Here is a 14858-nt window from a genome sequence, read left to right as displayed (position 1 = left end):
ACTCCATCTCCACAAGGTTGTGGAGTAAACTATCTTGGTCGACCCTATCGAACGCTTTCGAAAAATTATGCACTTCAATTCATTTATCATTTTTCAATTTATCATTGACAGTGGTATTAGTTTCTTTAAAATCTATCAAAAGAATTCCTTCACAATCCCAAAAGATCGTGGCCATCACCTTTTTTTTGACCGGCGACTCTGAATTTTCTTAGAGGTGCTTCATCCTTACGACGCCACTCCATTGATTCTTTTTTCGATAGAGGGTCATAATAGATAACCATAGTTTCATCTCCCGTCACAATAGTTTCTATCACGGCACGGCCTTGTTTTTGAATAACCCGAAGGTTTTTAGGAACCCATCTTGCACTAACCTTATGCATACCTAAATGATTTTGGCGCTAACCTCGTACATCAGGCTTATTTACCGGCTATAGATTACTTAGAATATCAAAAGTAATTTTCCAAATTGAGTCTTTGTGAACGATATTCTAATGTGTTTACGCCGAGTACGCACGACGCAGACGCAGACTTATTTACCGGCTATAGATTACTTAGAATATCCAGAGTAATTTTCCAAATTGAGTCTTTGTGAACGATATTCTAATGTGTTTACGCCGAGTACGCACGTACCCGGCGGAGGACTACTGAGCGGTGTTGCCGCGTTTCGCGATTCGTACCGGTTCGTGGGGAAAAATCGCTCTTGACCACGCCGAGACTCGGTGGAAGGGCGGTTTGTAAACTCGGCATCGTCGAGCTTGGGTTTTTTTTTATCGGGAACGCGCTTTGCTCGTTTTGTAGTGCCGTTCGCGATTACGTCGCTGATTTGTTATACAATTCGTCGACCATGCTGTTCGGTCTGCTTAGGACTGTGTACTATTTGGCTATTACGCTCAAACTCTTGAGTTTTTGTCTCGTGTCTTGGTTCGATGACCGCAAGCGCAAACGGGTGAGTGTTACCGAAAATTAAAAACATTTCGCATCAGGGACATTCTTGACCATTCCGCGTCAAAATTCAAACTGTAGGATTTAACTTTTTGTATGCGGGTGTCAAGAGGTTGATCATAAAATTAAAATAAATGAAAAACGTGTGGTCTTGTAGTCCACGTACATAAATTAAGATTTCATCGAAAATTATTTTTGCCTAGAAACTCCTTGATCTTTCCTTGTCATACTTGGCCTGTAGTGTGGTCACTATACACGCTAAATAAATGTTTCTGGTTACTACCAGAGGTGTAGGACAGATGCAAGTTGTTTTAAAGGAATATTAGCCATTATTTGTAAATTCTGCACACTAATCGTCTTGGCGAAGATCTTGTTTGTAGGTCGACGCCCCTTCGACACTTTTATAACAAGTGGTGAATAAGCATTTTTATCGTTTTTAAATAATGGAAATGTGATGATAAGTGTGATGCTCTTTTTGATATGAATATATACGTAGAAGCTAAGATAAAGATGTTGGATCTCATGATATTTTTTTATATTTTATATTTTGATATTTAAAAATAGTCGGCGCCCTTACCAATTGAAAAGGCATTTTTATTTAGAGTCTTTGTTTATTAAAAGTAGAAGAAAATTGTAAAAAGAAAGATTTATGTTAAAACGTAATGAATTGTCTAGTGGCTATGGAACATTTATGAATTTAATTACCACTTCCGTGTCGACAGTACCTACATCCATTGCTACCTTAGTTCTTGCTCTGCAACTGCACCTACACCATCTGCAAAATTACTATGAAGTTAAACATTAATTATGTCCGCGTTATTTATTTTCGTTATTTTCATTTCTTCAAACGAAAAGATGCATTCATCAACATTTAAAAACAAGTTGCGGTTCCCAATAGAAGCATTTTGTTACATTCGAAATAGAAGACCATTTTTAATAACTCAAAAATACAAAAACAAACTTATTTTTTCTAAGCGAATTGGGTGAAATCCTAATATTTTGATTCTGCAGTAAAATATATCCAGTTATTTACCAAACCACCTGTAATATTTTGCACGCAAGTTCTATATGGTAATTTTAATATCGAATCAGGGGTAATGGATCGATTCAGTACCCCTTCCTGGGGAAATATTCTATGTGTATATGCAAGAATTATGAACCTTATCTCTGTGCCTTTTTTGTTGTTTAACTTTGTTTGCCTATTTTGGTTTTTGTTTAGAATTTTTTCACTAGCTTTGGGTTTTTCAAATCCAATCTGCGTACTTGTTTATATTTATAGTGCTGTATCAATAAAATTATTATTATTAAAGGAAAGGTCCTTTTTTTTTTAATGCGTCACCCGGGCAAACAAGGAGATAGTGGCGCGGAAATGTTTGTCCTGTAACTTCAAAAATAATCCGCTCTATCAGAGACATCCTGTATAAGTTATCATGAAAGCTATACACAATTTTTAGACACAATCGCGCTTATTTTAATTTAATAGTTGTTTATTATTTCTTGGGAAGAGGATAGAAAACATTGTTGGTTTTGGTTGTTTTTTTTATTTCATAAAATTAAATACTAAGCCGACTTCATATATATACCAAAAAAATAGAACGTCGACGCGCCTTCAAAATTGCAAGTTGGATTGAAATCATTTATAAAATATAAATTCACTTGAGTTGAGAAAAATTTTTAATCATGACAGAATAAAAGTTTTAAAAATTTCGAAATTTGAATTACCAAATTAACGACGAAAAAAAACCGCCACGAATTATCGCCTGGAAATTCATCCAATAAAAACGCGGCCCTGATAGTGTCAGGCCACCATTTTATACTGGAGACGGTCGAATGTGTTTTTCGTTTTCGTTTTATTCGTTAAAATAAAATGAAGTCAGTCCTAAGCATAGAAAAAATATTTTTTGCTGAATTTAGCTATTTTGAAAAAATAATTTTTACCTTTTGATTGTGGATTCAGAAACAATAATAAGAAATAAAGTTATTTGAAAACTCATTGAAAGGCTTGATCTTTAGCTAGGTACTTAACAGTGATTTAAGAATCAAATCAAGTTCAAGGTGGTGGTAGAAAATAATTGGTTAAATGCCTTCAAAAATTCGAGATATTCGTGTATAGTCCGAGATCACATAAAGTAGTCGCCATTTTTATATGTTCTTTGCTATTATATAGTAAAAAAAGTCGTACCATCTACTTTCGAAGATCGATGAAATCGTTGGTACAGAAATGATCACCGTCAAAAAAAAATTTTTTTGTCTGTCCGTTCTCCGTTCTCGTCTTTTGGTTTTTCCTGAATAACTTTCGAACCGTTGGAGCTACAAAATAGATATTTGCCCCCTTTTTAACCCTCCACGAGGCACATAAGCTTGTAAGAAATAGCCCTGATCCGAGGCCGGTATCCATCTTTTTTTCGCGATTTTCTACTGTTTTTTTGGCTATGAAACACGATAAGTGTCCGAAATTTGAAGCAATCGACTTCATATTTGGCACATATATCCAGCATTGCCCCTTGACGTATTGAAAATGGGGGGGCTAGGGGTCGGGAAGTATTCTAAAAAAATAAAAAATCGCGCGTGTAAGGGTCTACAAAAAATATAATTTTTCAAAAATTGTTAATTAATTTTAATAAAAAATTCTTAAACCAGAAGAACCAGAAGATACGGCTCTATAAACTTTGATTCGTGACAATTTTTCAAAAATATACAGGGTGCGCCGCAAATTCAAAAAAAAAATGAAAAATGGGTCCCCCTATAATTGAAATGAGAAATGTGTTAAGTGTCCTAAATTTGCAGATATCAACTTCAAATTTAGCAGAGCAGTAAAAGTCCGTGTCCACATTTAAACTGTAGAAATCGATCGTAATCAAATATTACCATGTATTTTTTAAATATATTTGAATTTTTTTTTTTTGATAGTTTTTAACTTCGTTAAAAATCGTTCATCCGATTGGCAAAATTCTTTAACCGGCAGACGCAGAAGATCTAGTGTAAAAACATTTATTTCAGGCATTTTTTCGATTATATACAGGGTTTTCAAATTATAGGCAAAAATCTAAAAGACCCAGAAAATTGTTTTTTTACAGAGTAAATTATTAGCCGCAAATCAAAAATCGTAAAAAATATGGCTAATTGGTTCAAACGGTGTCATAGGCCGCATCAAGAGCTACAATTTTTGTATTTGCGGTTTTCGTCTATCGCATACGCTGCTCTGGATATTTGAAAAAATTGCTATTTCTTGGGTTCTCAAGGCGCCATCACATCATTGATTATTACGGCGCACTGCAGGGTTTCAGAAAAAACTTATTTTCTCGAAAACCATTTACTATTTTCAAAAAATTCATGAACCAGGACGTGTGGAAAATCCAGGGCTATAGCCTCTACTTCGAACAATGATTGTATCATATACAGGGTGTGTCGTTTATAGGCAAAAAATCTAAAATATCCTAAAACTTTCCTTTTTTGTGGCTAAATTCTTGCCGATAAATGAAAAAACGTTAAAGATTTTATATGAACAGTCTCGTAAACCGTGTCGTGATCGTTTCAGGTTTCGTCAGTTATACAAGGCGCGAGATATTTGAAAAAATATCATTCGACAACGCTATTATTTGTTTAAATTTTGATATTTACCGATGTTTGCTGTAACTTTGAAGACATTTTATACAGGGTGCATGCACAATTAAATTACATCGATTTTGCGAAAGTTCCATAGTGGTCCGCAGGAGCACGATAGAAAAACAATGCAAAAAACAATAAAAAGCTGCTTCGCGCTACGCGCTACGAACTTGCACGCCCAGTGACCATTTTTCGAAAGCAATCTTGTTGCACTTGGAAGCGATGTGGCCAATCTAGTAACTTTGAAAGTAAATAATTTAATCGCTTCTCCAACCTTGTTAACAAAGATAGGAAAAATACTTGGGAACTAATATGATTAAAAATATATTTATTATTATTAAGTGGTAACCATTGGATTGTATTTATCAGTATATGGTCCTCTTGCAGTTGCGTTTCACGAGACCAGACGACCACCATGGTCTGAAGCCTGCCGGTGACGTCACGAAGAAGGCGCGCGGCGCTTAAAGACGCCTCCGCATCGACACCATCCCCGGCGCCTCTGCCGGCATGGGCGCCTACCCCGATGACCACTACCGCCCGCCCAAGTTAGCCGAGCTCCTCCACAGGTTGCCCCACGTCAACACCACCTTCTACGAGGTCGACTCGAGGTTCGAGCCCGAGTCCGCGGTCTATTTGGAGGTGAGGACGTCGGACGTCACTGCCGGCAACGTTGCCAGTATTCGCATTTTTTTGTTATTTGACAGTTAGGTTTTAACTTGGAATACCAATTTAATGGTTAGGAATGTTTTGGTGTGCGCTTCGTTTTCTTTGTAAGCGTTAAGTTTTGGTCAATTTTGTGGTTTGGTAATATATAGTTCAATCTTGAAGCAGTATTTGTGTTACCATGGATTACAGAACAAAATATTTCCGTAGATCTGTAAAATTTTGCTATTATTAAGTCGTAGTAGTAGTGGAAAATCCTCAACCTGACTCTTGCTTGCCGGAATTATTTGATAATTCTATCTATTAATTTTAAAACAAATCAGTTGCTGGTTGGGAATGTCAAAAATCATAGCTAATAATCACAGAACATAAGAAAGAACTGGCCGACAATCGCAACTAAATATCGGGCCATTAACATTAAGAGCTCTAGTCTCTCTCTAGTTTGAGTGCCAGAAAAAGGCGTGAAGAAAAGGCGAATGCGGATGCAATTATTAACAATCCGTGATTCTATTTTGCGTCGTTTGTATTCATGGCGGCGCAAATGTCGGCCAAGTGGCGGGAAACAATGCGTGCTTCTCCCACCCCCTCCCGCCACGCTAGCGTTGAGTCCTTCTTTGAAAGCGTTCAGGACCGTATCGACCGCGTTGTTACCGATTGTTAGTATACCGAGGTCACCGAACATTAACCACTTTAAAAAGTGTCACTCTCCCTCCCTTACTCTTGCACACTCTTCAAGAACAGTTATTAGCACTCGGCTAATATAGGCTGTAGTGCTTATCGCGTATCGATCAGGATATGTTCTTTTTGTTCTTTAGATCTTGTTTTTGAGGAAGATAGTTTTTGTTCTTAGATATTAAGAAAACCTGATATTAATTAATTATATTGCGACATTGCTTTATTTAAAAGATGTTACATCTACAACATTTATTCTTCACTCCACTGGTACTTTTCCATCTTGCTTAAAAAATGCAATAATTCTTCCGCTTCGCAAGGTTATTTTCGTTATATTCTTCTTAATTTTGATCGAGACCGGAGAACTGCTGTGTGCTGTGCTTTTTGACTGATAGATGTCAAGCAGTAGAGCTTGAGGATGGTAGCACAGTTATATTTCTAAATGGAAGGCGGTTTTAAGTGGGGTGCCTCAGGGTAGGACCTCTACTGTTTATTGCATTTATAATCGATATCTTCGCACTTTTTAGAAACAGCTATCTATCTCTGTTTGCTGATGATGATCCAGTAGCGATTGTTTCGAAGAGTACCAATAGTATCATCTTATTTTGAATGCAGAGAAACGGAATTGTTTGGGTTTTCTTGCAGGGATTTAAACAAAAGCCTTTTAGTTAGATTGAATAACAAAACTATCCAGTGAGAAGTAGCCAGATTTCTGGGTGTCTATTTCGATTCCAATTTAACCTGAACTAACCAATATTAAAAAAAAATCTACCTATTGCTACGTAATATGGAGATTAAGGTTTCTAATGATTTGTTGCGTTTATATTATTTTGCATATGCTCATTCGTGCCTAAACTATAGCATGGTAATGATAATAATAATAAGAACAATGTTATTTAAACCTAGGTTTTTCTCTAGTTAACTACTTCGTGATATGGGAATACTAACTCTTTCTGGTCTTTTTATTTATTTTATAATTTTGTGTTAATTGTTAAATCTAATCCTAGTAGCTATGAGCCACTTCAAAATTCTAATTTGCATTAATGGTTAAGGAGCAGAATATAGTGGCCAATAGTCCCGTTTTTTTTCCCGTAAAACTTTTTAATCATTTAGTCCTAGCTTAAATTAATTTTTTGACTGTGACACTATATTGTTGTAATCGCTTTTTGTATTTGTATATTATTTTAATGTTTATAATTTATTTTTTATATGATTGACATTACAGGAAATCAGGTCCATGGAAATTAATTTGATTTGACTTAGTATGTACTTCCTGGTGATCTTTGTTAATCATGAGGCTGACTCCTTTATTTCCCTCACCCGCAGAGCTTGGGTATCTTGGCGTCTGTACCGGCCGCGTGGCTCATCTTCACCCTCTTCATCCTGCTGCTCTACCTGCTGACGCGATGCTGCGACCGGAAACCGAGACAAGCCGAGTCGATTTCCGCCCTCAAAGTGACCCTCGCGATCACCTCGGTGCTCTGTTGCGCGGCAGTTGGTCTTGGTCTTTACGGCAACGACGATCTCCACAACGGTGTGGTTCAAACGATGCAACAAGCCAGATTGGCGGACGATTTGGTCGCGAAAATTCGCAACCACACGGAGGCCATCGAGAGACAGCTCAGGGTGCAGGCGGCCAGCGATTTCGCCGCCATAAGGAACGTGTTCGACGAACCGCCGGTCAGCAATCTCACCATTTTGAAGAAGGCCGACGTCCACCTCAACCGCCTGGTTGGCAATAATACGCTGGCCGCGAACGCCGCCGCCGAGATTAGGTATGATTTAGGTTTATTATTTTGAGACCTATGGAACATACGTACATACGAGAGAAACAAAGAGAAACTAACCAAAACGTATGGTTTCTGCTGCCGATTGTGGTGTGTCTATGAACTTTTCTGATAATTAAGCTTGTTAATGTTAGACAATATGTTACCCTAGGTCGTCATGAAGAAGACCTTGACGCCTTCGTTACAAAAGATACGTCATATTCTGGGGTTCATTATGAGGACACAAGAAAAACTATAGCCAAAAGCGTACTAATAAATCTGATAAGAGAAGGTGATGTTGAATAGTAAATAATAATAATAATAATTTTATTCACATATTATTATATACAATGAAAAGGACACGGTTCAAATGAACAAAATAAGATATTTTGAGCCTCCGTTTTTAAACCTGTCCTAAGAAGAAGGTAGCAGCGCTAGGCAGGAAAAATACATATTGAAAAAATAAATAAATAAATACCCAGTACGATCTGTGCAAATAGAGGGACTTACACTTTGGTAATAGTTTACAGCAGACATTACTTAAATATTTAATGATAATAATACTTCACGCAGGTATGTGGAAAAGGTATTGTTTAGCAATTTAAGAGACTGATCGAATGCATTATATGTTTTAGCCATGTCATATGTAAAGGATCTTTCAAAAATTCCAGATGGGTGAAGTGAAGGGGTGGGCAGACCTTTAAATTTTCAATTTAAATTGTGAACGTCTGTGCGAAAGCAAATTTTTTTGAAAAGATAGGGTGTAGACTTCAATCTTATAATTTTGTGATAAAGATTACATTTATGGAGATATCGTCGATATGCACACATTCGATATTTTTATTTCAACTAGTTGACATAATCGATCAACATCCACGGGCCTACCAAAGAACATTGCTAGAGATTTTTTTTGGATTTAGATGAAGTGAATGTTCTAGGGACACCCTGTAGATGATTTATAGATCATTATTTATGATTTGACAGCTTTCCAAAATTTGGTCTCCCGAAGATGAGTAATAAACTTGTGAGTAATAAACTTGTGTAGGAAACGCGGTCATATAATTGGCAGATATTATAGCACAAACTTTTACTCTTTTTTGTATGGTTTTGTTCCTGGGAGATCGGTAATTTAAACATTGAGAGTTGATTGCTTTGGAAAGGTGGCAAAGAAGTAAGTAAATGATCAATGAAATGAAGCGAGGTTGTTGCGATGTCATAATATTATTTATTTGTATCATTGGTCGTGATTTATTACGAATGCAGTTATGCTGGCCCCCGTTTATAAGATAGAAGCAAAAATGTTCTTGAACAAAGGCTGTTTTGTTTTTTTTTGGAAGTTGCATTACGAGGTGTTCCAAGAAAATATGGCGATGACGAAGTTCGCTCTGGACGCTCCAGCACATCAATAATTGATGAAAGCTTTGAAGAAGTGAAAGAAGTTGTGTTGAAAAATTCATCGAATTAGAGAATCGGCTGAAGACGTCGGCATCTCCATTGGCTCGTGCCATGCAATTTTTTCCGAAGTTTTCGGCATGAAATGTGTAGCAGCAAAATTTGTCCCGAATCTGCTTAATTTTTAACAAAAGGACCGTTGAAGGAGCATTGCTCAAGAGCTGTTAAACGACGTCAATGATGATCCCAATATGCTCAAAAAGGTCATAACTGGTAACGAATTTTGGGTATATGGTTGTGACGTTTAAATCAAAGCCCAGTAGTACCAATGGAAGAACCCAGGGTCGCCAAGACCGAAAAAAGCGCGTCAAGTTCGATCAAATGACAAGGTTTTGCTTACTGTTTTCTTCGATTATCGTGGCGTAGTTGACAAGGTCGTACGGTTATAAAGAGTATTACCTTGAAGTTATATGCCATTTGCGAGAAGCATGAACCCTCTCGTTGGCTTGTTTCTAACTTTTTGGCCAAAAACAAAAGCACAATCATACCTCAACCACCATATTCACCGGATATGACCCCCTGCGGCTTTTTCCTGTTCCCAAAACTTAAGAAACCCATGAAAGGGAGGATGTTTTTAATGATTGAGGAGGTAAAGAAAAAATCATTGGAAGAACTTAAGGCTATACCAGAAAGTGCTTACCAGAAGAGCTTCGAGGATTGGACAAAACGTCGGCGCCAGTGAGGGGATTACTTTGAAAAGGACATCATTAATTTTGATGAACAGTGAAGTACTTTTTGATAATCCTTAAAGGTCACCTTACTTCTTGAACACAACTCATATGACTATTCTTACTAAAATTTGAAAATGAGTGTCAGTAGTATGCTGTACCAGATAATGCGATTCGTAAGTTATTTAATAAATAGAAGGTCGAGAGGTCGATAAGTATGTTTTTATGCATGTTAATATCATTTAAACTGGCTATTCAGATAACGATGACTTTGCATCATCCTTCTATTTTTAATTAATTTTCAAATTAGAAAAATAAAAGTTTGACCTTTTGCTTTCAAATATACGGAAGAATAAAGAATCTATGAGAATTAAGTAGTAAATTATACTATGGCATTTTTACCATTTACCACACCACCACGCGATTTTTACCACCTCTCTCGTTACCATTAAGTAAATAAACAAAATCTGGATAAGAACAGTAAAGTCGATTTCTGAGGGGACGCCAAATCCTAAACAAACAAAAGTAATGCGTCTTACAATTTTCGCCTTATTTATTTACTTTTTTTTTTCTGAAATCTTGTTACCAATATTTTTTTCCAAAATATGCTTATCCGATATAAAAATCCACGGAGTGATCTAGAAAAGACAGTGAATTCGACAAAATGTCGGCTCTTTCAGAAACCCCTTGCTTGCCCTTGACATGTTTCCGAAAATTAAACTGGGCGAGAGGATCGAAACAGTGCGGTGGCCGTTTACCATGACGGTCCTCAGCGTTCTCCTCATCCTCTGCGTGGTACTCTTGGTGGGTATCGCGAGACACAATCGATGGGCACTAATAGCGTTCTCGGTCTGCGGACTGTTGGCGGTGATCGCGTCATACCTAATGGCCAGCGTATACCTAGGTAAACGACTCTCCGATCTTTCGCCTATTCGTCCACTGACAGAACCGTCTTTCCCTTTAGCCTCTAGCGTGGCCTTAGCGGACTTCTGTATGGCTCCGGAAAAGTTCATCGAAAACCAGGCGTCGACGGAGCTGTCGAAGGAGATTTTGAGGCACTACTTGAACTGCGAAAGGGCGAGAGCAAACCCGTTCACGCAGCGGCTAAGGGAGGCCAAAACTACTTTGGATAACATGCGCATGGACCTCAGCTTGCTCAAGCCTTTGGCCTTTCAATTGTTCCCCGTTAAAGGTTACACGTCCAATGTTGTCGTTGTCAGATGTTTATCAGGTCCTAGTTGCAGGTTTAGAACAGAAATTTAGCTCTCTGAAGAGCGAAATCAACACCGCGGACACCATAGGCACCCAACTGACCGCGTTGGTGGACTGCAGGACGCTCTACAAACATTACTTGGGAGGGGCTAGGGCCCTGTGCAACGGAGGCTTGCTGGGGCTGACCCTAATGTTGGCCTCCGCCGTTTTGGCCGGTCTTTTGTTGACCGTTTTGGTATGGGTCGATTCTCATACATGGATTTACATCAGGAAAAAGTAAAATTCGAGCAGTTTCTCAGGAAACGCGGTAGCAGTCGTTTCGGTTTCAGGAAAGAGTACCACCAGGTCAACGAGACGGATCCGTATCTGCCGCCGCCGCAGGCGAGCCAGGCGATTGCGGCGCGGACCTTGCAGCGGAGCCAAGGGTCGTTCCCGCCTCCAGATACCCCCCCGCCTAGTTACTCCTCGGCTATGATTAGACCGCCTTTGCATGTGCCGCCCACCGCGCCGATGCATGAGGCCGAACTTTTGCTGTATTTATTTTTTTTTATTTTTTTTTTATTAAGGGGGTTGATTTTTTTGCACTCTCTTTAGGCTTTCGCGGCTGTGATCGCTTAAATTCCTCATAGTGGCGCACATATCACTTGCATTGTATTCGTCATCCATAGACGGTGTTGTTGAAATGGCATCACATAATTTAATGATGCCAAATCCATATTTTGTTCGGTTCAATTTGAATTTATTTTTTCGTAAATTGATTTGTACATGCTTCTGGCGGACAGTATTTCTGGTTGGTTAAAATCTATTTAACACTTATTGGACTGAGGTGGGTTTTCCTTGATGAAAATCCATTTGACACAATTAAATTAGAATAACAAATGCTCGCATTTTCACAGTTATCTAATGATTTATGACAGCCGCTTGGGCAATACCTTGCCTTTATCACACTGGTGTTCGAAGTGTTTTCGGAGCGCGAGCATTGAAGATGCCAAGTGAGATTTTGGCGAAACGTCTGCAGGATTCCAGTCGGATGCAAGATTTGCAGGATTCCAGTCGGATGCAGGATTCCAGTCGGAGTTCAACGAGCGAACGGATGATATCCCGGAATATAGTGTCATCATATATATATATATATATATATATATATATATATATATATATATATATATATATATATATATATATATATATATATATATATATATATATATATATATATATATATATATATAGGTAGCAATAGATTTTTAATTACGGGTGTAGAGTTATAAATTTAAATTTAACAAGGTAGACCCATTTAAAACCAATTGGTCATATATCCATAGCTTCCAACAAATTTAGTCTTTTGCTTTTTGATTGATTATGTAAAATATCAAAATTACCGTCAAAGTTGTACATTTATGAATTTAAATGAATGGCATGACTCAGAACTTTTATTTTTATACGCCCTTTTAAATTCTTTAATATATATTATAAATTTTGGGATATGATCCACAATTCAACTTGTAGACTCTGGATTTTTGAGTTTTTCGTAATTTAGTTTTATTGTTTTTTAAAAAATGTCCTATGTTGTTTTTAATTTTAAAAGCAATCTTAAAAATTTTCTTGCTAGGTTCTTCCATTATATTTTATTGTTTTATAAATTTTAGTTTCGGTGTTTAGTATGGGATATATAGAGTTCAGAGTTATTTGAAACTGCTTTTCTGGTATAATCTTATCCATCAAAGAGGGGTTGTAACCACTGTTAAATGCTATTTGTTTTGCTAATTTAATAGTCTATTTAACACAGTTAATACTCATTTAAATTGTATGATGTCCTTTCAATAACTTCATATATACAGGTGGACTTCATTCATATTGACTTGGGTGTTTCGGAAAGCTTTGAGGATTTACGTAGTGGAGTCACAATTGCTAAAAATGAAAAAGTGTGAAAATATCACTGATGAGACTGTAGATGACCACAGAAAGAAGCTTGAAGGTTTTTTTTAAAATAAAATGAAAAATTTAAAAGTCGGTTAGAATTTGTTAGTTCATTGATACAGTGTGGCCCATTAGATTTTGGAAGTTGGTCTATGGTTCATAACTATTTGACCAAATAATGTTAGGATTTCCAATTGTTGCACCACACAGTATATTTTTTCGGACTGACGACGGTATAGTATTTCGGTAGAATCAAAATTTTGTGCTCCTGTTCCATCGTTGAGGTTTGAAAAAATTTAAAACTCTGAAAGGGTCACTGAATCGCGAAGCAACACCGTCAATATGTGGCGCGGCCCTGTATATAAAATCTAAAAATTTGTCAGAGTTCTACAATATCCCTTGGACGCGTTACAGGGATGGATGCGACACCCGCGCATCGGAGCACCACCGGGGCGGCGCAGGTGCCGCCCACCTGTCCCATCTCCGTGGCCACACCCTTGGCCGTCTGCCATCCCATCACCATCACGAGCCGCTGGCCGGCCCCAACAACGGCAAGTACGCGACTCTGAGCAAGCAGTGCAAGACGCTTGAAAGCTCAGATTTTTACTGAGACAGGTGAGCCGTCGCTTCGCGTTTCGTTGCGTTCGTCGTCACAGACGACATGTCTCTTCCACAGGCATGCCTGCAAGGAATTCCCAAACTTTAAAGGTTTTAAGTTCGACCATCAGCAGCAGCAGCAGCAGCAACAGCCGGAACAGCAGGAGTCGCAAAGGACCGCGACCTTGGGGCGTTACTCGTCTTTAGGGCGCCGACCTCTGCCTCAGACGCCCGACGACAAGGGCAGGAAACAGCCACCGGTACCCAAGGTGCCGGCGATGGTTCCTGGCGTCCTGTCCGAGACCCCTTTGAACCCCAACAACTTTAGGTCGCTTCAAAGGGGCGCGTGGCAGGAGTCAGTCAGCAGTTTCCATCCGAACGTGCAGTTCCGCTCGTTGCAGCGGGCGAATAACCCGCAACCCCATCCGCAGTTCCGGTCCGCCAAGATCCAGGACCAGAACCAGCAGGGTGAGGTTATGTACCCGAACAACGACAACGAGAGGCAGCTGTACGCTGTGACCGAGCTGTAGGTCGTTTAAGTTCAAGGGACGGACGTTCTTGCGGAGATTGAACGATTTCCGTAGGAATTCCTTCGCGTTTTTTTCCTCTTTTATTTTTTATTTTGGGTATGCAGGCATGTCATAGACAGCGATTATTTGTCGTTTAGTTGGCCGGGTTTTGTGAGTATGGAGATGCCGGTGCCATTCCCGTTATAAAAGACATTCTAGTGCCATTTTGTTCGTTTCTTTATGTTCAAAAGATGGGAACCTTGCAGGTTGGATAAATGCGAATTACATTACCATTAAAATAATAAATTAGAAGGTAGTGTATAGAATAAATTTAAGAAATTTGTAAACGAATTTACGATGCATGCGGCCGGAACGCCTAAACGTTTGGCTCGTGATTATTGTGATCGGAGCTCTTGGAGGATAAATCCCAAAAGGCCAGCGAAAATTTTCGAAAAAGTTGCCGCGTGTCAGCGTCTCGAAAATGATTGTAGGTTAAGTGTGCAGTTCATTTTTGCATTTCCAAATAATGCAATATTTTTTCGAGGAAAATCACTAATAAAAATAAAGTGACAAAAAAGATGTTGGGTTATGTTTTTTTTGGTCAGCTTTCAACTAAATCAAAAACCAAAAACACACAAGTTAAAAAAGTTTTTCTTTACCCTTAAATATTATGGTTAAAACAATTAGAAAAAAGAATACAAAGAAAGCAAACACAATCTAAAAATATACGGAGGTGGTCATAAAATAATATTGCGAAAAAAATCGTTTTTTCCTATTTTTGAAAAATCTAGATTTTGTTTTTAAATTTGGTAGCTATTATTGCCACTTAAAAAGTACAGATATAAAATATA

General features: G+C 38.2%; 1 protein-coding gene across 3 annotated transcripts in view; it reads left to right on the top strand.

Moving 5' to 3' along the window:
- The window catches only part of LOC132699890 (protein tweety-like), a 28750-nt gene extending 13892 nt beyond the window's left edge, over nucleotides 1-14858 (top strand). The window contains exons 1-9 of one of the 3 annotated variants that reach the window (XM_060666858.1): nucleotides 812-946; nucleotides 4936-5187; nucleotides 7210-7658; nucleotides 10450-10673; nucleotides 10734-10961; nucleotides 11014-11257; nucleotides 11311-11514; nucleotides 13316-13516; nucleotides 13578-14858. In XM_060666858.1, the coding sequence (XP_060522841.1) occupies nucleotides 5056-5187; nucleotides 7210-7658; nucleotides 10450-10673; nucleotides 10734-10961; nucleotides 11014-11257; nucleotides 11311-11514; nucleotides 13316-13511 (1677 nt within the window). In that variant the 5' untranslated portion in view covers nucleotides 812-946; nucleotides 4936-5055 and the 3' untranslated portion in view covers nucleotides 13512-13516; nucleotides 13578-14858. Of the gene's footprint in view, nucleotides 1-811; nucleotides 947-4935; nucleotides 5188-7209; nucleotides 7659-10449; nucleotides 10674-10733; nucleotides 10962-11013; nucleotides 11258-11310; nucleotides 11515-13315; nucleotides 13517-13577 lie in introns of those variants that run through there. The other 2 variants (XM_060666859.1, XM_060666857.1) reach the window with 2 other exon arrangements.

This window comes from Cylas formicarius, unplaced genomic scaffold (genome assembly GCF_029955315.1).
Source record: "Cylas formicarius isolate icCylForm1 unplaced genomic scaffold, icCylForm1.1 PGA_scaffold_3__17_contigs__length_32017465, whole genome shotgun sequence".
NCBI classification, from domain to species: Eukaryota; Metazoa; Arthropoda; class Insecta; order Coleoptera; family Brentidae; genus Cylas; species Cylas formicarius.
The sequence above is the reverse complement of the archived record's forward strand: the minus strand, read 5'-3'. Positions and strand labels throughout refer to the sequence as shown.